The sequence below is a fragment of the Clavelina lepadiformis genome, chromosome 6, assembly GCF_947623445.1.
Source record: "Clavelina lepadiformis chromosome 6, kaClaLepa1.1, whole genome shotgun sequence".
NCBI classification, from domain to species: domain Eukaryota; kingdom Metazoa; phylum Chordata; class Ascidiacea; order Aplousobranchia; family Clavelinidae; genus Clavelina; species Clavelina lepadiformis.
Genome location: NC_135245.1, coordinates 3,375,208 through 3,396,607, shown reverse-complemented (window position 1 = coordinate 3,396,607; position 21,400 = coordinate 3,375,208). Strand labels below are relative to the sequence as shown.

The following is a 21,400-nucleotide window of genomic DNA, read 5'->3' as shown; positions in this document are numbered from 1 at the left end:
GCTTAATATACTTCTCTGTACTTGGTATATAAGGTAGCATACAGGCATATAGGCTATATGGAGGCGTATGCAAGATGTGACAGCCAGACTGCAGAGTATGGCATAGGCGCACTTAATAATGTTTTTCAGGAACTTCAATGGCACACTTAAGGCGCGTTGTTTTGCACCTAATGACATGGACAAAATTTCTGTGCGCTCAATTTTCAATTGATTTAAAGATAGAATAAATCAAACTGTGTATCACATTATTGCATTATAGCAGTATGGTGTAATTGCCCACTTCCATTATGTCTGAGCATTTTTGCGCACTGCACTTTGTAATTTTTTGGTTGTTTGGCGCGCCCAAGATCTTGCTGAAAACGTCCGTACTCAGCAGCCCGCCATGACAGGATGGTAGCCTGGTAGTCAGGTAGTGGTAGGCTATACTGCGGACGGTCAGACAGCATCGCTTCATCGGTAAGAAATCGTGTATGCAGAAACACAGATTTTGGCGTGCACGAAAGGTTCAGTTATTTATTTTAATTAAACGTTCAAACTACCAAATATGCCCATATTTGTTGTTTCAGTGTTCAGGTGTTTACTTGTTATAAATCCGCGTAAATGCAGGGTTGTGTATGCTAGAAGTTCGGTATGCATATTGATAAGTCTTGTGCATACATGATGTGCCACACATTTCACTATTGTAGCCTATTACTTTATAGAAAGAGATTTGACAACCTCTATAGCTGCATGCCTAGGTTGTAGCCTGGTGTGAAGCAAAAAAAGAAAAGCTTTGTTTTTTGAATTGCATTTCGAAATAGTGTTAGGCCTAGTGTTTTTAACATGAAAATGTCAGGATGTGGGTTTAATTGAAAATATGTAAAATGAAACTTGTGACTCGTTTGAAGAAACCTTTGTTGCATTGTTTATTTTTTGTCATTGGTAATAGTAATAACAGCTATTGATGTATAAACCCTATATATTATTTTAACAACCTGACCATATCAGCATTTATAACAGGTATAGCTATGCTGAAACCAGAGACACTGTCTGTCAGCTGGGGTAGAGCAGCTGCTTCTCGTTTTGCTAAATCCCAAGAAGAAATAAAAGCGGATATTATAAAAGCTCTTGAAGGAAAACTTTCAGTTGAATTTCAGGTATGTATTCATTTTCTATGGCAGTTATAGCTTATTAGTAAAATTGCATAAATAACTCGCAAACTATAATCAGATACTTGGAATGAACTGTACAGCTTTTTATAAATAGGAAAGTAGGTGTCATGGCATGCCAAAGCAAAAATATAATGTGATCAGTATACTGACGATTTGTATATCGGTGTTATGTCAAAGAAAGTTCTGGAATCAAGCAGTATTTTTTTCAGGATATTGTATTTCTCCCTTAAAAATTTGTCAGTTTCTGTAACAGATAAGCTAGCAGTAAAATTAACTCAAAATAACATGAACAATATATATAACTGTAGTTCCAGCAATTTAAAAAAATGTCAAAGCCGAATTGTTTACATTCTTTATTAACAAATGTATAACTCATGTTTATGTGTTGTAAATGTTTGCAGGATTATTCACAATGGCAGCGAGTGTCTCTTGGTGAATCTACATCCACTCAACCCAGCACCAAAGCGACTTTAAAACCTAAATCCAAGCCAAGTGCAAGAAGCACTAGCAGACCTTTAACAGGTAACTCGAAACAAAACAAATGATTGTGAATGATATTACATCATTTTGCATTTTTGCCCATGGTTTCCGGCCCTCTTCTTCTTCTAATTTAATCTTCTAAGAGTGATATGTTACCTTATGTCCCGCCAGATATTACAACATTATTAAATATTAGTAAAACGTGTTTCTCCACTTACCATTGAAAACTACTTTCCATTCATGTTTTGATGCATTCATATCAATACTGACACCAGCAACGAAACTTGAGGTCCTTTTTACTTCTACACTCAAAATCATTAGGCTTAGACTGCAGCATTATAGGCTTAAAGCACATTATTAATATTATCAAAAGATGTCATATAATTATGGTGGCATCATTAATATGGTTAAGTGTTGATATCATAATGACATAGCAAACAGATTAAAACTTAACCTGTTTCATGTAAGAGCACAAAATTAAAAGAAATCCAAAGCTAAAATTAGAATATTAGCTAACAATGTCAGAATATGTTAGGAGTATGGTTTTTTAACGCTGTCAGTCTTCAGGTTTTTAGTATCCTCAGTTTTGTGTGTGAGCATAGTAGTTTTCTTTCAAGATCATGATGTCAGGTTTTGTTTTACAGTTAGGAGTCTGGAAAATTTACAAAAAGTGACAGAAAATAGGAATTAGCCAGAAGCGTGAAGTTGACTAGACAGAGATTAACGTTATGGAAGTGTTGTGAAGAAACTGAGTCTGCTTAGCTTTATTAACTCTTTACTGACATCATGTAGTTGTTTGCTTTGTTCGTAGAAAAATTAGATGGTAGGCATTAGAATTATGTTGGTAAACTTATGAAGTTGTCACTATGCTACACAGTTTTCCGTGAGCTTCTGTTTGAGCAATGAAGTCCGAGGTTAACTTGCAGAAAAGCTTGCTATCATCTTGCACCTTAAGCAGAAGTAAGTATGATGCTACTGATTGCAATATGATGCTTCTGCAAACAACAATTAGCATATTTACCTTTATTTAATTGTTTGCTTTTTGTAGGTGCAAGTGGAACTACAACATGTTCTTCGTTGTGTTTTCATCCTTGGAACAAAAAGGAACCACCAATTGATCACACATATGAAATACTTCAAAGTGAACGAATATCGGTTTTAAAAGCACAAATAGCTGCCAGAAAAAATTCTGTCAAAGTTTACAGGTTAGTTCATGTCGTTCAGGCTTCACCAAACTTCTTCCACAAAGGGTCAGATAAGCATGAGAACTGACAATCATGGTCTGGATTCCCACTTCTTTCAATAGACTACAATGCAATAAGCTCATTTTTGGCACAGTTAGGCGGGTCATAGTTTGGTGATCCCTGATCTAGTTCATAAGTTAGTGTAATTGCTTAATTTTGTTTAAACCTCACTTATTGGAAGGCTTTTGTAAAATAGCTTTTTTTCTTGTGTAGAAACTTAAAAAAATTTCTGCTCGAGACAAACTATAGTCTTAAGGATGAGATCACAGGCGTGGAAGGAAAATCTCATCAAAATGTTACTCGGCTTCTCGAGAAATATGAAAAATACAGTGGCGCCACAAAGGTGTTACAACGCAAGCACGTGGATGAGGTTGAAAAGACAAAGCATGGATATCGTGAATCGAAAGACTCAGTCATGAAGGAAGTGCAAAGTAATTCCCTTGAACTTGGCTTCGAACTTTGAAGCAGACACCAACTCTCACTGTACTCTTGTTCCATCAGGTCTCGAGAAGCTAACATTAGCAGCAGATGAAGATCTTCAAATAATCTTGCAGGACTTACAAGTAAATTTCAGATTAATTTTACTTTGTTTTTGGCATGTAATGTCAGTGAAATGTGCCATTATTTCTGCTGCAAGCTTGTACACTAGGACTACAATTAGGATTTTGAATGAAATGCGTTAATTCAGGTATTACGGACCTATAAAGACAAAGAATACCCAGTAAAAGCAATGAACATTTCCAAGTTACGCAACAGTGTTCACAATCTGTCATTGGAGCAAAAGGTAGTATTCATTTTTACTTGAAACATATTTTCGAAAATATAACAATGATGTAATTCCACCCTATAAGTTGTGTATTGTACGCTAATGATTGGCTTAGTACCCAGGAAAATGGTCCTCAACAAAAGTGAGCTTTCTCCATGGGGAGGAGTGTTTTGTTTATATTTTGTGGTCTTAAACTTTTTTTAGTAAAAGTGAAACTAGATCAAAACTTGAAATATTTTCCTGCTTGCTAAAAGCAGGCAATGGGGAATGGGATCCTAGGAATTGGAATCTTTACCGCTCTTAAGGCGGTAAAGAGACCAATGTATCAGAAAGAGGTTGAGAACTATCGGTTTAGGAGATGTGAAATTTGGCTTGGTCGTGTTGACTTATCTTGTTGTATGTCTCGATAGTTTAAATTAATGGAAACTGCATGGACCAAAACATCTGCGTTAGTAGTTAATTGAGTGCAGTGCAGTAGCGTTGCAAGTTGCTGGTAATTAATGTTCAAAATTTTTCAAGGCTGAGAAAACTGAATTAGAGAGAATAATCAAAGGTGAGAGAAGCAGCATGGAAGGGGCGCGCACAATGAAAACAAAAGAAATTGTCACCGAAGCAGCGGAAGACGCCTACAACCTGTTTGCCCCTCGTGCGTTGCCGATGTTGGCTGAAAATAATTCAGTGCTTGCTCAAGAAATAAAGAAAAACAAAGAGGCGAATATAGCCCGAATATAACTTTTCTTTCTTTAAATTGTTTTTTTTTATGTGGATAATAAAATCATCTTTAACATAATGAACAATTTGGATGAAATATCTAGTGTAAAAGAGCAATTAGTGTTAATTAATTATCATTGCATTGCATAGAATTGGTAATAAATTATTGTTTTTTTTTTAAATAAAATTTCAGTACTTTTTGAATAATTTGTTGTAAAATGGACAATTTTTTCACTTACAGGCCATTTTGGAACTTGAAAATGAAATTGCAAGTTTGAAACAAGAAGTATCTCGCCTAAAATCTATGACAGAGACTGATTTTCGGAAATATGTTTTCCCTGAAGCATTTCATAAAACAGCTAAGTAAGTAAGAATGACAACAAAATTTGACAAAGCAGGAATTCATTTTAATAAAGAAATGACACAATAACTAACTACTTGCAAAATTTAGTCAAAAAATAGCTAACTAATCACTTACTTTTTGTTAACGTTAACTACTGTGACTGTCTAGATGCAGCCCTGATGAAGACGTCATTCTGGATATTCCCGTCCAACAATTTCTACCTATTTGATAGTGCCACAGCGCTTAACTGTTTAATTTACCTTAATTAGTCAGTGTTTTCATTGTTATTAGTGTTATAGGGTAAAACTGTTGTAATAGAAATCCATTAAAAGTTTTATTTTTTGTACAACTTTTTAACGTTCAGCGTATCTAAGTTTTTTTATATTTCCTTTGTTATTTTAGGAAAATAACCTACGGATTCAGTTTGTCAAGTTTTCGTTAAAAAATGCAGACTTCAAAACTGTTTTGTACTTTTTCAGAATATGTGGATAATCATCCGAGTTAGCTTAGTGTTGTCATGAATAGATTGTCATAGGTTTGATCTAATAAAGCTTCTTCTCTCTTGGCTAAAAACATTTTGTCTATACCGGTATTCTATAAGTCTAGTTTATTCTAGAATCTAGACTTGATGTCAAATGTCAATCATGCTTTTCATGAGGGCGATGGACAAACTCACAGTGTTCCAAGGGGGCGACTGAAGAAAAATAATTGAGAAACACTGCTCTGTAGTAACATTGAATTCTTCAACATGCTCCTTTTGCTTACTGCAACCATTCTTGTTTCAAAATGCGCTGTTTTTGTCCAAAGGACAGTAGCACGGGCGCGAAAGTGTCGGAAAGATTTAAGTTTTAGGCCTGAGTTTCCGCCTGTACAGGGCCCCGTCTAACGCTGGAACCATTCGAACTCTGCAATAAAGGTCCGAGTTATGTGTTTTATTTAACTTTCTGCAATACAACTGCCTAAAGTAAAACAATCTAAAGTTTTTCCTATTTTATAGAAATTTTCAACAAATCATAAATTTTTCTTTGCTGGTGTAACTCACGCTAAATATAACAGAATTAAAAGACAAAAATATACCTTTTTCAACCGAAAGACGAATCTGTCTTATACGTAAGTAGCGTTATATAGTAATAACTTAATAATGGTCTTATAGTAAGCCGCAAACATCTACAAGTAGTTTACTGAATGTTAAAAATATTAGGGTAGTAAACTTAATGCTAGCTCGCACGATTTCTTATGACTTGAGCTCTGTAGTCTGGAGGTCTGTTCTCAGCGAAAGCAATGTCAGTCGATCCTACTGCTTCATAAACTCTAATTGGAAGCAGACCGATCTATAAGTTGACATACGCGGCACGTTTCTTACCTTTGAGTATCAAGCACCAACATTTCAAATTGTAGCGTAAGCTACAGTACTTTTGATTGACTTATTAGCGAAAAATGGCGAACACGAAGAATACTAAATCTAAACGGAAAAGCAGAAAGTGACGTCACACGTCGAGCAACGCAAAACACAATGAACAACCAGCCTAGCTGGCAGAACGAAATGAAAACGATGCAGAAGAAAGCTGTAATTTTAAATAGGGGTGTTAGTGTTTCGTGTTATCTTTAGTACAAATGCTAACAGTGATTTTGGTATCGTTTTTTTTTCTTACAAAATATGTCGAATATTTCACATAGAAATATTGCAACATTTACGCTTATGAGACTTTTAACAGGGCGCAAAGACAAAAGTATAAAAGAATACATATTAAAAAAGACTAATAATTAAAATATGCTGCTTTGACAAAAGAAAAATACATAAAATAAGCAAAAAAATGGAAAAGCGATGAGTTTCTTTTTGTATGAGTCGAGCATAGCAGGCAATATAAGGTTAAGTTAGGCCTTATCCCAACGACGTACACTGGGCAAGGTGTGGGGCAACGTCTGGAGAAATGCCAAAATTTTTTAATCGAACTGTAGAAACGAGGAGGACTTCTTTAATAAATCGTTCCTTCATATGCGACGGTACCGGCAAATGCACAGGCTACTGAAGTGTTCAAAGAAACAGCACCAAAAAGATTGCAGTAATTTTACAACTACTTGCGCAAGTTGACTTGGATGGAACCTGCCTGGTGTATGGCTCTAACACCGGCGGCGACTGCTAGTCCCTTTAGCAAATATTTTCCTTTTAAAATTCGCCACTAGCCGGCAGCAGTGCACGACTGACAACAGTGAAGGCCGAAGTAGCTGTGGTTACACTGGCCGTGTTGTGGCACTAAAGAGCACCAGGAAAATTTGTCGACACACACAGCAGCTGAAATAAAATGTAACAAATTAAATCGTAGACCTTTATGATTAATACAATGAAGTTGCTATATTTATTGTATTCCATGGAGAATATATCTTTTAGTCTTGTACTTACAATTTTCATGACTTGCTGCAAGATTGCATTTATATGTATTGCACGATCGTCTGCTGGGAGGCTTTCTGTGATGCGCACATGCATTTGAAGATTGGCCAGATTGTAAGCATCTTACTGCCCTCGTTTGGTATCCTCCACCACAGCTAACTGAACACTAGATGGACACAAAATAATGCGTCAACGTTCAGTCTGCAGCTTTCAACCTGTACCATTTCTGAAGTAATCAGAACTTACTTTTTGCCATGTTCCTGCAATCCATCGAGCACTTCGGCGAGCATGCAACTGGTGCTTTTTACGATAGTTCTGTTGGTATCTGCTGCTCGAAGTGGTTGTCACTTGTGAGTTACCCTGCTCTGGACATGGCGCTAGAGAGCATTCCTTTTGGAGTGAAACGCCAGGTTGGCGAACACGTTTGCATCGCCGAGCTCCCACTCGTCGGTATTGACCATTGGAGTTCTTGTAACTGCACTGAAGTTCACGCGTTTGGACGCCCGTGCCACAGGTGGCGGAACACTGAAAGAAATCGTCCGTTTATTTTAAAGTGTTCCGGTGTCAGACCAAAACATTTGTTGCTTTCTTAACGCAGTGGTTTCAACATTTCGTGAAAGCAAATTACTTCTGTCACATCTGCAATATTTTTGGTGAATCAAAACAGATGCTAAATTTTTACCAACCTGTTCCCAGGCTGTGATAAACCATTGGTATTTTCGAATGCAATATGCAATCAAGCAAGATTCTTTGCGCTTCGGCTTCTTGCTTCGATCGCACGCGGCGTTTCGAACCACTCTAAGCCCGCTGCGACACTGGACCGATCTTGTTCTCGAACCTCGGCCACATTCATGTGAACACTGACATGCAGGGCACAACAGGTGTTACTTATTTGTGCAACGTCAATTTGTGGCCGAATTAATCAGCCTTGAAATGCTATGACCAATCACTTCGAGCAAAAGCTATTGCAGGCTTGTATGAATAAATGTATTCCAAACCGTTTACCTTAGACCAGGGTCCGACATGCCATTGCGTTGGGCACGCCCTCTCGTTGCATTTTTGATTTCTTGGAGGCTTCCGCGAGACGTCGCACCTCGACTCATGCGTATAAGCATCACCAGTCGAGGTCATTTCTTTGCAAGTTACTTGTCTAGTTTGAAATCCTCCGTCGCACGACCGCGAACATTGCCCCCATTCTGACGTGGCCCATCTATAATGTAAGAGGTATATATGACGTTTATGGATGTCTCTAAATTAACTTTTCATAGAAAGTGTCCAAACTTGGGCTACTACAAAAAACGCTTTGAAATTAAGTGAAGTGCAGTAGTCTCGTTGTTGTAGCAGTCAGTAGCCAAAAGATGTTAATATCGGTATTCGTCTGCATACCTGGGCGGACATGCAATAGTATTGCAATGTTTTATTTGTGCCACAGGTTTAGTGGAAGGGTCGCATTGGTCGTCGTCTACCAGTATCTTCGATTCCGTGAGACAGAAGATGTTTGACTTTTGGGTACCTTAAAGCAAGTTGGACAGCCTGTTTTAAAGTTGTTCACGAATAAACGGCCGATTTAGTGTTCTACAAAGGAAAGCAACCAACCTCCGCCGCAGCTTTGAGAGCACGTAGTGTAAGTAACATTCCAAGCGCTAATGGGTGACATTGGTGTTGTTTTCGGAGAAACAAGATTCAAGTCTGGCAAATTGTTATCGATAGCTTGCATAGAATATGTATAACTTATACCGGGATTTCGCACAATTATCAGAACCTGAAACATAAATTAAAAATTTTGAAGAAAAAAAGAATTTGCATTGGCCGGGAATCGAACCCGGGCCCCCCGCGTGGCAGGCGAGGATTCTACCACTGAACCACCAATGCTAACTGTTCCCAGACCGGGAATCGAACCCGAGCCGCGTGGGTGAGAGCCACGAATCCTAACCACTAGACCACCTGGGAGACGTTGGTAACTGCGGTAACATTCGTATTTAACAGTGCCGCAATAAGATCTTTTTTTCTTTTTTTTCTCTCGTTTCTTCTCTGTTATACTACCAACCGCGACGGTGATAAAAGTCAACGATTTGCAGTTGGATGCACTTACAGGCTACAGCAATAACATATTTTCGATGTGTTTTAGTTTCAATGCAGTTTTAACCTAAAACATGCGTTAAAATCTTTAAGTTAATTGCAACTTATCGAAGTCAAATACTGTGCAGTATTCTCAAAACATCGTAACCTAATAAAGAAAACTCTATAATTACCTCAACTATTAAATCTTCTTTCAACGGACCTGACGTAGAAATAGATTCGCTTTTAAACACCCTTCTGTTGTATTTCCAGTCACTCCCAGCAAATGTTTTCTTTCCGTATAAATCAATGCGCCAGTTTCCGTTTAGGTAATATCTAAAAGGGAAGTTTACAAACTAATCACTCACTAGCAGAGTTTGACAAATATAACGTTATAACATTCAAGATTAGCGTTGGAAAACAAACAAACAAACGTTCAACCATATTGGCCATTGGGACTTGTATGTTTAACAAACATTGACGTAAAGTGGTTTGCAAGCATAGGCTGTCGGTACGTTATTTGCTAATAAATCGGTTTAAAGTAGGCCTATTTACAGGCACAGCACAAGAGCTTAACTTTTACCTGTTTGTGTCAACTGCACTTCTAATGGCAATGTAACTGTGAGTACAACATCTTTCCTCCCAAATTCGTACACTGTACGCCCCCCTTGGAATTCGAACAACCTCGTAATAACCTAAACACACAAGATTCGGTTTCCTGAGTTTCCAAAATTCAGCAAAGAACTGGTCCAAACCAGTTGAAACGGGATTTCATAAAATTAACTGACGATTTGTATTTGCTTACCGCTCCGCCTAACGGTGTCCGCAAAGGTCCCAGTCACAGTTTCACAAGTGGAATTATCCCCATTGCAGACTCCGCACATGTCTTCGGTTGCGTTGGAACCCAGCACATAATCGCACCCAACATGCTATAGTAAAAAGCACTTAAGCAAACCTTTTCCATTGAAACGGTACAGAGAGAATTACATTACTCTAAACCGGCAAAACCTTGCGCGGTAGTAGACTACATTGTGAACAAATGAAGACATTTCCTAATGTTGGCTAGTCAGCAATATTTTCATATGCCAGCAGTGTATACTGACCATGCATTTTCCTTGAATGCAGACGTTTTTGCTGGACGCGTCACAAGGTGTACCGTCGACCACCTGGTCGGACAACATATCGAAAAAGTCGTACCTTTCTGCCTTGCACAATAATTCGCACTGGTCCCGTCCTAAAACCAAAATGATACATCCTTAACTGCATTTGCTATAGTATAAACATAAACAGTATAGTACATTTTACAGTCCACAGCCTATTTACTATTATACTGTAGCATACATTTACCATTTATACATGGGTTAAAAAACGAATTCTTTATACCTGCAAAAGCCAAACACTTACCAAAACTGGAATATTTTGTGAAAGGCACCCAGTTGTAGTAGCGCCGACGGTAAGGTCTGTTGTTGAATTCAGCGCATTGCTGACTTCGAAAGTCGATTTGAGAAGGCGGGCATTGCTGTAACAGTTGTAGGCTATTTCTGAATCATACTCTTTTCTATACTGACGTTTAGTTACACCTAAATCACTGTACATGCTTTTTTATAATGTTTTACGTATTCAAACTTATCCAAGGGTGCTGCTGGTATCAAACCTTCAGCGTGTATCGATTAATTCTATAGTTAACAACTTCGTTAAGCAACCAATGTTAGTAAAGTCGTGAAACTAGCATTAATTAATGACTGTACCTTTGTGTTACACATTTGAAAGATTTTATTTCTGCCGTCACAATGCCTGCCCCCAAATCGAGGCTCGGGGTTGTTACAGTATCTCTTCTTGTATTGAACTCCACCCCCACAAGTTCGGGTACATGGGGTCCAGGACCCATAATCGCTCCAGGCCCCGTCTATCGCCTGTGGACCCGGGGTACCTTGTGCCACGCAAACTCCTCGTCTACACCACTGTGTACAAAAGTCAACAGTTTTTTGTTAAAATTGATGCAGCTTTAGTTGAAATCAATGTAATTTTAGGACTTATCCAAAAAAAACAATAAGGCTTATTTCATTGCTGGAATTATGAATTCAGAATCGTTAAAATATTTACGGGGTTTGTAGTCAAACACAGGCGGCGCTCAAAAGCATACCCAAAGGTAACGATCAAATTCACCCCATCTATGTTGGATGGGATATCTCGCTTGATCAATGCGTGTGTGATAAGCCTATATGACTGTTAGGTGTATTTTGCTAATCATACGCTTTCAACGTTTATGGGTGGTCCAACCGACCGGAAGAAATCCAAAAATCTCCAAAAATGTATAGCCTATTATTAAGTATTAATCGTAGCGAGTATATGAACAGTGAGACGGGAAATTCACAGCGACCCGAAACACCAATTAAGGTAGGCTACTTATACAAAGTTAAAGAAATGAATAACTAAAACAGTATTGGCCCAATCTTTTTATAAAGCGATTACAACCGAGAAAAAACAGAAAATGGTTAATTTCAAGATTTCAATAAAAAGCGCCTACCATGTCCATGCCGCATTGTGTTCCTTCGGCCGCCGGCATATACTTTGTCTCACATATGTTCGAGCCCTCGCGTTCACACCAAAGAATCTTGCATATACTAAACTGCAGAAAAATAATGTAATTGTGTTTATATAAGAATATTGAAGTGTAAATGCTTACTACAGTAAAACTACTATAGAATGTAATGACCCTAAAATTGCTACAAATTCCGCCTTTAAAAATTTCCAGTTTGTTGTTTTTGTTTTGTTTAGTTATCTATAACACAACTTTAGGGAGCAATTATGAAGCAACAACAAAATTTAAAGCAAATTATCAACAACAGATACAAAGACTGTCTTTGTTTGGGTCCAGAATTGCAATTTATCATTTCTTACGCCTGTGTAGTTCTCACCAAGCACACGGTTATGTTTTAACGTATTTTGTGCCCATCCTCCGTACAGAGCATCTGTCAAACGTGTAAACTGTGTTTACCCAGGAAATATTCCATGTCTTTCTGATCGACTATAATTATACGGTCAAGGGAGTCGATTCGGATTTCAATGTGCTTGTACAAAGTACATGTCCTTCAGCTGCAATATGCTGTATGAACACGTGCTTTGAAGCGGGATTGGGTGTAACTTGAATTTAGACAGCATGTTTGTGTTATAATTAACATAATGTCCTGATGATATGTATTTACATGAATCAAGAAAAAGTTGTAACCGATCAAAGCCGTAACCGCACTGGCTGTGCTGTTATGGCGCCACAAAGCAAACATTGTGACGTAATAAACATGTTGCATGTGGACGTAGCAAGACTCAATACACCGCGGATGTTCTCATCGGTTATATATTTTACAGTTTACACAATAATTTCATTATAGCAATATTGTCAAACGATTGATTAATTTTTACTGTTACTTGATGGAATCCAATTATATTAGAAACTAATGTTGCGATATTTATGATCACAAAAACAAATAGACTTTCTTTAGAAAGAAATTATTCAAAACAAATGGCTCTAAACGCAATAACATCAATTCAAACCTTTTTCTGTTTGTATCTGAAAGCACAGAGCGAAGCCCCAACCCCAAACTGCCATTTGCACTGCTCCTCACCGTCGTATATCTCTCCTGGAAGACGATCAGGGAAATTTAACTTCCCTAATGGGACAGGATGATCATCCAGACACACAGAATTGGCATCACTGGAAACAAGATGCACAAAATGAATCGTGGTTGTTCCGTAGACTCGCTAAAATACCACATTGTGATGTCAACTGACGTATGCCTTTGTTCCGCGTCACGTATTTTGCGGAACGCGTTTACTTTTGTCGTGACGTCATTAAATTTGGGACTTGTGATTGAAAGGAAACAGGGGTTAGTTACAGCGCATGTGTCACACTACAAGCTATAGCGATTAAAAGGTAAAAGCGATACATAGAAACAAAAAGGCCTGAAAGCTTGTCTATTCAATCAGTTGGCGCAATCTAAAAAGCAGTAATTGCTTTTTGACACGTTTCCTGACCAACGTCTATTCTATAAAATAAACAACTTTTCAACTTTCGACACAGGAAGTGTTTGAAAGAAAGTAAACATTTCTGTGTGTAAAAATTATAACAAAACAATTACGTAATGCAAAAAGTCGATGATGTAATACGTGCGGGTGAGAAACCACTCGAACAAATTTTAAGAGCGAATAGGGCTGCGGTTAACCTCAGAACCGGCAAAAGGCTGCTGTTGCCCCAACAAATGGTGATCGAGAAGTTTTGTGTGGTTGCGGACGCTCTCACTTCGTTTACAACATAAACCGTTTTGTTTACGCCAAACATCAGCTCTGAACGACCGTAGTCGCTGCTGTTTACGCGCTGATTCGTCATCGTTAACAAAATTAAAACGTTCTTAGAACAGGAGTACGTACGTAGCAATCGGTCAATGAGTTGTTCATGCGCACGGCTGCACGTGCTGTGTTGAAATCGAGGTCTCGTTGACAATAATTTCTGAACTGATATTTGGGAGCAGTCAATTTCCTTATCAAATTACTTCGCCAAAATATTGAACTCAACAAGTTAGATGATAATTTTCCTAACTTATAAATTGCTTAAAACTGACCTCAGAAAATCGTTCATCGCTTCCCTGCTGCAGGCTGACCACGTGAAGACGCCATTGAGTCCATTAAGTGTCGGCGACATGATGTGACCGTCTCGTTTGCTGCAAAAGTTGCTCTGTCCGTCGTGTTTCATTCCAAAACTGCAATAAGCATATAACGTTAAATGCGTGCAAAATATTGACAGAAATATCTGGTGTTTTTGTTGAGTTGAGTATCGAGTTTGAGGCAACAACTTTCCAAAATTTCAAACTTTTCGTTTATATCATCTACGTTTTGGTTCAAGCACCCCATAATATTGGGCCTCCGTTAAACCTATTCCGTAAATTTTAACGTTATGTCATTATAACAAATCGTTCCCTTCAATTATGTTTCGCTTTGATGTATGGGTCATTTGATCTTTTATTTATATACTCTCCGTCACATTAAAAAGGTTATTAATGCTCGTACTTGACGCTTTTGAAATACCCTTTTGTGAAGAGATTGTCTCAAAATATTCCTTTATGAGCGGGAAGATTTGGAAAGTATCGTCTACATTGTCACAACAAAAACGCTTTGACGATTTCAAGGTGACAGACGCCTCAAAGCAATCATAACAAAATCTCCTACGACAAAAGCAAATGCCCCTGGCCGACCGCCCCGAACATTAACCCCTTTAATCATCGGGATTTTAGACCTTTAAAGGTGAGGTTTTCACCCCTCCGTGTCCCGTGGCAATTGAAAGCATAGAATAGTAAGTAACAAGTTTCTTTGATCGATTAGTTTAGCACCAAAAACAAGCCGATTTTTTCAGGCATATAGGCAGACCAACAATGAAATCGTTACTTATTAAATGGCTTTATTCTAAACCCCCCAATAAACCTCTTGTTTATAACACTTAAACAGTAACAAAGGCAAAAGTCCATTGAAGTGAAGTGAGGTCTAAAACGTAAAGTACTACTTGGGCGCACGTTGCGTGTCAAGTGCTATAACTTGCCCTGTTGCTTAAGAATGCCAAGTAAACTATAAATGACTTTAAAATTAATCCTAAACAATCTCGTTGAAAAGAGCAAGAAGCCAGAATTCAAAACCGAAATTGTAAACAACGAAAAAATTCTGTTAACATACAAGGATAATTTTTTATCCGCTGTATCTATGCATAAATTCTATTTTGTTCATTTTGGTTACCTGTGTCCCGTTTCGTGGGCGACTGTAAAGGCCAGACCAAGGCCCATGTCTTCGTTAATTGTACAACTGTCCCGTTCACTGCACATTCCGCCGACTTGTGCGAGGCCTGTTAACATAAAACAGGACCGGTGGTGATAACTGTTTGTCAACTACTCGGTTATAGAGCTGTTGAGGTTAAATGAGAGATCAGCTATTAACGAGCAATAGATATTGGTTTATATGACGACGATTTATGGAATTTAATAAACCACCAGTAGTGATAACAGGTCACATTGTTCAATAACGCTGGGGGTACAGTTATATGTCGGCACAATAGGCGAAAGTGCTGAATGCTGTAAGCACGCTTTATGGGCATAACAGTTACTAAATCTGTCCAACCGTGTTCTATTTTCCCTCCCACGAATGCATTGAATTCCAAACGCATTCCAAAGATTGCCTGACGTCCCCCGCGACGGGACCTACGCTGATTCTAACGTAACAAAACGGTTTCCGTGAGATTTGCGCTGTCCGAAACAGCTGCTTTCCCTCGAAATCGTTGCAAATCGCGGAACGAATAAATTCCCACGCCTGCAGACGACTTCTTGGAAAAAGTTCACCCAAAACATAACCCTTCCCTCAATTCTAACCTTAAATTTTAAAAGCTAAAAGCGGGATATTTGTGCGACACGCAGTCTTTGAGCCATACGGTTTATAACAAGTCGGAGACAGATCAAGAAGTTCTCACCTAAAGTCTCACAAGGGCTGTTCTTGCTAACACAAATGTCAATTCCAGTGAGTAGAATCGAATGATCAGGTTTCTTTCCCGCGCTCTGATTCAAATTGGATTGCCAGGCACAAAAACTGGCCAATGAGCGGTCAGCTTTGTGATCAAGGTGCAGCCCCTATTACAAAAACAAACAAAAAACAAAGATAAAGATTTGAAACATCCAATTTCGAAGTACACGTAATTGCTAAAGCGTTAGCCGAAATAACCAGTAATGGCATATTACCGTACCAAGGTTGCAGTTACATTGTGCCTGGCAAACAAAAAGTTCAGAAGCACCACAACGAGGCTTAGCCTCCGCGAGAACGTGAAATCAGATTTACATGCTCAGTGATAAGAGTGCCGAAACTGGACGAATCAAAGCAAATTTGCTAAAGTGTCAGTCTGTTGACACGTCCACACAAGCCCCATTTCCAATGCAATTAAATCTGGTACAAGTTCGACCAACTACATTCAAATACTCGAGACAAAAAAATTGCGCCAATCGATTCGTTTGCCGGGATATTGTCTAAAGTACATTTATTGGAAAACTGTTGGATAGTTTAGATAACTATTTTTCTTTAGCAACGGCTCAACAATTGCTAGCAAGCGGCTTTCGAGAAGCTTATGTACGGCCGTTGATATTCAAACACAACGGTATATCAGGCATCCAACTGGTTTCATCTAGTTTCGCAGATTTGTATCCTTTATGACTTCAGCAAACTTTAGCAATCAATGTTTGTTTGGTCATAGCGAGCAATTTGTCACATCAGCTGGTAACTGTAATCTTCGTTTCTGTGCAGCCACAAACGATCAAAAGTGTGCAGCTGGGAAAAGGTTTTCTTGTTTAAGGTAGAGCTAAAGATTTATGGATCAAACCTTTCCCACAGAGGCCAGTTCGTATGACTCACGCTTCAGCATATACAAGCGGTAGTTCGGTTGCTATGTTAACCGCAAATCCTGTGAGATACGTATCTGCATCGAATAGGCCTACGCCGTGCACAGCGCATACGAAAATATCTTTATGGGATTGCTTTTCAACAAGACATGTATAGAAAACCGCAAACGCCCGTTGGGGCTTTAGGTTCAAAAGAACAAGACCGCAGTTACAGTGGAACACTAAAAGCAAAACTCCCCGCCCGTCCAGCATGCAATGCTGTGCCGCCGTTATTATTCAGAATTGAGAACATTGCCACTTGCCAGTAAAAACCACGCGAAACATGCTAACCGTTTCTTATCTGACATTTGGTAAGAGTGATTGTGCGATAAAATAACGAAAATGCCAGGCACACTTGCAACGGGAGTTTTAGCTTTGGACTTAACAGGAATGTATTTAAGAGTTCGCTGAAAGCAGTTACGCAAATCCGCGGCTAAAAATTTTTAGAGGTCTTAGGCTGCATCGCTGTAGCTGCAGCATAGACGGCAAACAGAAATTTTTTGCTCCGCCATTTGATATTTCCTTTTATCAATACATACTGCAGCAAGACGTATCACTAGGCAGTTAATGCTAATGCATGTTTACAACATCGTACTTGCAATCGCTAATATCAAATTTGTTGCTTGCTTCTCTCGTTGCATATAGCAAAGGTGGGCAAACTGCGACTCGCCGAAAAGTTTTTTGTGGCTCTTCTAGCTGAGTAGTAATATCGATTATTGTTCATTATCCATGCTTTGTTGGCCGTATTTGTAATGACACTACTGATTTTGCGGCTCGCTGGTGTTTGTAGCTTTCCGCAAGTGACTCTTTCATTGAACAAGTTTGCCCATCCCTGGCATATAGCCTGATTTCACTTGGGACTGGAATAACATACCGCATCACCCTACAGACGTAAATAACATAACCCCTCAAAAGACTCTAATTCAATTTAGTTTCTGTCCGATAGAAACCCTCTTCCGTCGTCGCTTAAAGGTCACGTACAATCGACCCCAGACGCAGACGCCACAAGTAATTTTATCATTTTAGGGACGGTCCCGAAGTGGAGACTACAAAATCAACAAATCTTGAAATTATCCTATTTAGTCAAAGAAGTCGTGGCCAATTGCGCATTAAAGTAAAATAACCCGTTTAATCTTGTTTTTTATTTAACTCAGTATTTTCAGGAAGAAAATTTTTATTGAAAATTTCAGAAGATTGAGAAACGAGGAGTGGACGACAGGTTTTACAAAATTTCTCTGTAAGGCAAAAGTGACCTAATAATCCTAATTGTTACCTCATTATCTTCCATAAGCATCAATCCAACAAGCACAATATTCACTTCTCCATCCAAAGTACGATCCAAAAACAATCCAGACACCTGTAAAGCCATAGAAATTGAATAAAAACAAAAAATAAAGGACCAATACGGTATATCATAAGTTAATAGCAAAAACCTAACAGTAAAATCGAAAGCATTTTGGTAATTTAAGCAACAGCGTAGCTTTACGATTTCCAAAATGCCTTAAAATATCCTGTGATGTCATAATCTTCTTAGTTAAAATGCAACGAAGTGCCAAGGTGAAAGGTAAATAATACACTTAATGGCAATATGTTTACTTTGGGAACGTTTGAAATGGATTTAAATGTTTATAGAGAAACTGAAGCAAGGGAAAGTCACGCACGGTCCTTTTAAAAGCGTAATTTTAGCAGAATTTGAAGCGAAATTCGTTTCGGTCATGACATTGTTTTTTTCTGCACCAGTGAACAAGAAGAATTGAACTGATGAAAATGATCTGCAAATTGTCTAGTAGCCTTTAGAGAAGAGCACATTTTTATCAATGCTGTATTGTCACTATTAATAATAATTTCACAAACCGTTTTTTTACTGTATTTTTGTTTTGTGTCATAGCCCATAGAACCCTTTCCTTGCAATTGCCTCAGTAATGTACCTACAGTCTACCTAGTACCAGATCCAGTTAATTGATGCCAGCATATCAAGGGAAGCATTTTTCACAACCGACGTCTTTAGCTCGTTTTTTATTCATTTTAAACATAAATAATGTATAACCGAAGGTGGAAATACCAGATACATGCCACTGCTACGCATCGAAGTCGTACTGGGTATTTGCACATCCTTTTTGTCATGTCAGTTTCCGCGAGCTTTAAAAAGCGTCGCCTCTGACCCGAGCCAAGTTCGAAAGAAAAATTCTCGACAGATGGAACAATAGGATTTGTTGACTTGGCGAACCCCACAAAAACTTGATAAACGTATTACCGTACATCAAAGTCTAGTGTTGATAAACGGAAACAAATCCGGTTACTTCACAATGGCCTGTTCATCAAAATTTAAATTCGTTTGTTGTTGAACGACGTGACGTAACAATACGTTTTGTTATCAAACAATAACCGAACCATAAACGATTTCTGACACAGAATGTAAGATTATGTGCGTTAAAGGGACGAGGCATTTCCAAAGAAAAATAGGCACAAGATTTTGCCGACAAAGAAAATTTGATAAATCGATGACAGATTTGAACGACGCGTCAACACAGCATAATCAGTCAAAACATTGTGCGTGCAATAATGCTCTCCGGTCCAAATCAAGAAATTGCGGCTTTCTAAAAGTAAAAAGATCTGTATCTAACACGAAGACGCAACATCACAAAGAAGCAGTTATGTAAACTACCACGTAATCGCAGTTTTGACTGCTAAAAACGATACTGCAAAAGGTATCATTTTGTTTTTGGAATGCTTTTTATAGGCGGCGCCTGTATAAAGGTTTTGTAAACAATGGCTACGCTTGTTTTGCTAAGCACAGTACGTAATGAACTGTTGACAAGCACACTGTGACCTTGACTTTACGGCAAGGGCATTTGGCACCAAACGGAGATAAAAAGATTCATAGGAAATACAGAAAGGGATGCAAAAACCGTGGGATGGGTTTACGAAAAGTTATCCCCAAAGTTTAAAATTACGACTTGATGTTTACGTTCACCAGCTAAGTAGCGTAAGAGCATTGCTAATGATTACTGTGTTACCGTTGCTAAATAAGCTTATTGAAGTGTTTAAGTTGCAAAATTTTACTAACGTTGTAAGAGGTCGTTTGATCATAGCATTTATTTTTAATAAACGATCAAATCGTTTTTAAACCAAAATTTCTTCTTAAGTCGCATGGAATTAATATTTTCGAGAAAAGTCTTATAATCTTAAACTTGACAATATGACTTGAAACTTGTGGACCATGGTGTCAAAAACTTTAAACTACTGCACTTACCATGTTCATGACCGTGAGCACGTAGGTCGTGATGTCGCGGTGATCACGCTCATGGTTCCTTATCATATCACGGTCGGCCACCACCAGGGTTTCCACGTTCTTGCTCTCCGGTCTTCTTGCAGCGTTTTCCGTGACGTAATTGTCTACGTCATTCTCGCGATAACCTTGCACGTCCAAAGATCGTCTCCGCCTGATGTTGGAGGATAAATCTTCCTCCTCAAGTTCGATCTCGCCGCTTGAGAGTACTTTGATGGTCCGGCCCGACTCGGACTCTGGAATTGTGACCGGATCTGCGAAAAAAATGTAATCTTGGATGAGAAAAGCATGAAGAGCGTTTCAGAGAAAATAAAACACTTGCCACCGTGTTAATGTTTCTGTGTAGCCTATACAGATGTGTGAGCTATTTCTGCTGCGTCTTGCGAGTCTCTCCAAACAATTTACACAAAAAATAAACGAAAAAAAAAACAAAATTCCCATGACAATGTTTGAGATCAAACGTTACTTAGTAAAATCAATCAAGAAGCGCATATTTATCTTATATTGAAAGCATTATCACTATCTCATCTTCTTTGAACAGCTTCATTACACTTTGAAAAACGGAGTAACTTTTTGTTCTTTGAACTTAAACCAACTCCCATTCACAAACGCCAATCTAAAAGATCAATCTAACCCAGATCTAAGTGCAATGTACCGCGTATGCAATTGGGCCATTATCATCTGGGCTTAACACCTCCAAATGAATGGGATGATTTAACCAGAGGATTAGCATCGGGTGTCTTGTACAAATTAGCTTTAACACATAAATTCAACAAATCGATCGGAGCTTTTGGAGCAAACATTCCGGATCAAGGGAACTTTCTTGGCGGGAAAACTAAAAAAAATCTCGGCGTGTGCAAAACAGGACAAATCAACCAAAACGTGCCCGCCTTAAACTCGTCGGGATTAGCCTGACTGAGAGTCATGACTATTCCCTACATTTTGACCTTTACAACACGGAAATAGGGGCTTAGCGTAGTTTTGAACTTAGGGCCTTTGGTCAATACGCAAAAGTTAGCTTTAGGATAATTGGCTTTTGTGTTAGTTGCGGTGCTCAAAGCCTTCGGGTAATTGATCAGTCGTTTTTTGACAGAACTGCTTACAAAAACGGTTTAAAACGTGACCGTTTTAGGGGAACATTCAATTTTTCTAACAAGAGGTCAGTCATCGATAAAAGATGTCCCATACGAGACAGGGCAACACAGTATTGCACAGACAATCACTAAAAAAGAGAAACGTTACCAAGGCGACGCTTATTTTTATCGATAAATCGTCATTAATGTTCTTTCTGAGCTAACAAAGCCTTCACGTTGGTCTACAAGCAATCGATCACGTAAGATCGGGGCCAAATGGAAGGTACTTGAAGAAAATTTCATCTAAGTCTCCTTGTACGTACCATCAGACATAAACAAAACAGCCAGGAAGTGTCTGTTAGATTTTACCGTTTACGCATAAGTTGATTATGGGGTATAAACCAGGTATTTTTTCCATTTGAATACCATTTAAAACGCC

The 21,400-nt window shown here is 38.5% G+C and overlaps 3 protein-coding genes and 2 non-coding genes across 8 annotated transcripts in view; 2 read left to right on the top strand and 3 right to left on the bottom strand.

Moving 5' to 3' along the window:
* LOC143462976 (septin-7-like) overlaps positions 1-21,400 on the top strand; it is a 131,832-nt gene that overhangs the window by 64,274 nt on the left and 46,158 nt on the right. The window lies entirely within an intron of this gene.
* On the top strand, positions 506-5,262 carry LOC143463449 (uncharacterized protein C20orf96-like). Of its 3 annotated transcripts, none has more exons than XM_076961920.1 (9): positions 506-1,136; positions 1,553-1,673; positions 2,680-2,836; positions 3,089-3,306; positions 3,377-3,438; positions 3,564-3,659; positions 4,161-4,352; positions 4,594-4,715; positions 4,864-5,262. In XM_076961920.1, exons 1-9 carry the CDS (start codon positions 1,008-1,010, stop codon positions 4,922-4,924), a joined length of 1,158 nt encoding a protein of 385 aa, XP_076818035.1. In that variant the 5' UTR covers positions 506-1,007; the 3' UTR covers positions 4,925-5,262. The 3 variants fall into 3 exon arrangements, with proteins under 3 accessions (XP_076818035.1, XP_076818037.1, XP_076818036.1); XM_076961922.1 differs by lacking the exon at positions 506-1,136 and adding an exon at positions 2,509-2,591 and having other exon boundaries at positions 1,655-1,673; XM_076961921.1 differs by lacking the exons at positions 506-1,136; positions 1,553-1,673 and adding an exon at positions 2,354-2,591.
* LOC143462734 (A disintegrin and metalloproteinase with thrombospondin motifs 16-like) overlaps positions 6,071-21,400 on the bottom strand; it is a 29,966-nt gene continuing 14,636 nt past the window's right edge. Inside the window, exons 5-24 of the mRNA XM_076960989.1 lie at positions 19,853-20,142; positions 17,873-17,956; positions 15,645-15,801; positions 14,921-15,026; positions 13,759-13,896; positions 12,695-12,854; positions 11,670-11,771; positions 10,891-11,103; positions 10,547-10,661; positions 10,246-10,376; positions 9,948-10,071; positions 9,726-9,837; positions 9,337-9,478; positions 8,681-8,846; positions 8,471-8,597; positions 8,090-8,294; positions 7,771-7,944; positions 7,331-7,609; positions 7,097-7,250; positions 6,071-6,988 (exon numbers count right to left, since the gene is read on the bottom strand). Coding sequence (XP_076817104.1) covers positions 6,876-6,988; positions 7,097-7,250; positions 7,331-7,609; positions 7,771-7,944; positions 8,090-8,294; positions 8,471-8,597; positions 8,681-8,846; positions 9,337-9,478; positions 9,726-9,837; positions 9,948-10,071; positions 10,246-10,376; positions 10,547-10,661; positions 10,891-11,103; positions 11,670-11,771; positions 12,695-12,854; positions 13,759-13,896; positions 14,921-15,026; positions 15,645-15,801; positions 17,873-17,956; positions 19,853-20,142 — 3,092 coding nt within the window. The 3' untranslated portion in view covers positions 6,071-6,875. The remainder of the gene's footprint in view (positions 6,989-7,096; positions 7,251-7,330; positions 7,610-7,770; positions 7,945-8,089; positions 8,295-8,470; positions 8,598-8,680; positions 8,847-9,336; positions 9,479-9,725; positions 9,838-9,947; positions 10,072-10,245; positions 10,377-10,546; positions 10,662-10,890; positions 11,104-11,669; positions 11,772-12,694; positions 12,855-13,758; positions 13,897-14,920; positions 15,027-15,644; positions 15,802-17,872; positions 17,957-19,852; positions 20,143-21,400) is intronic.
* Positions 8,886-8,956, bottom strand: Trnag-gcc (transfer RNA glycine (anticodon GCC)). Its single transcript has one exon. It is a non-coding gene; the product is annotated as a tRNA-Gly (tRNA).
* Trnae-cuc (transfer RNA glutamic acid (anticodon CUC)) lies at positions 8,963-9,034 on the bottom strand. Its single transcript has one exon. It is a non-coding gene; the product is annotated as a tRNA-Glu (tRNA).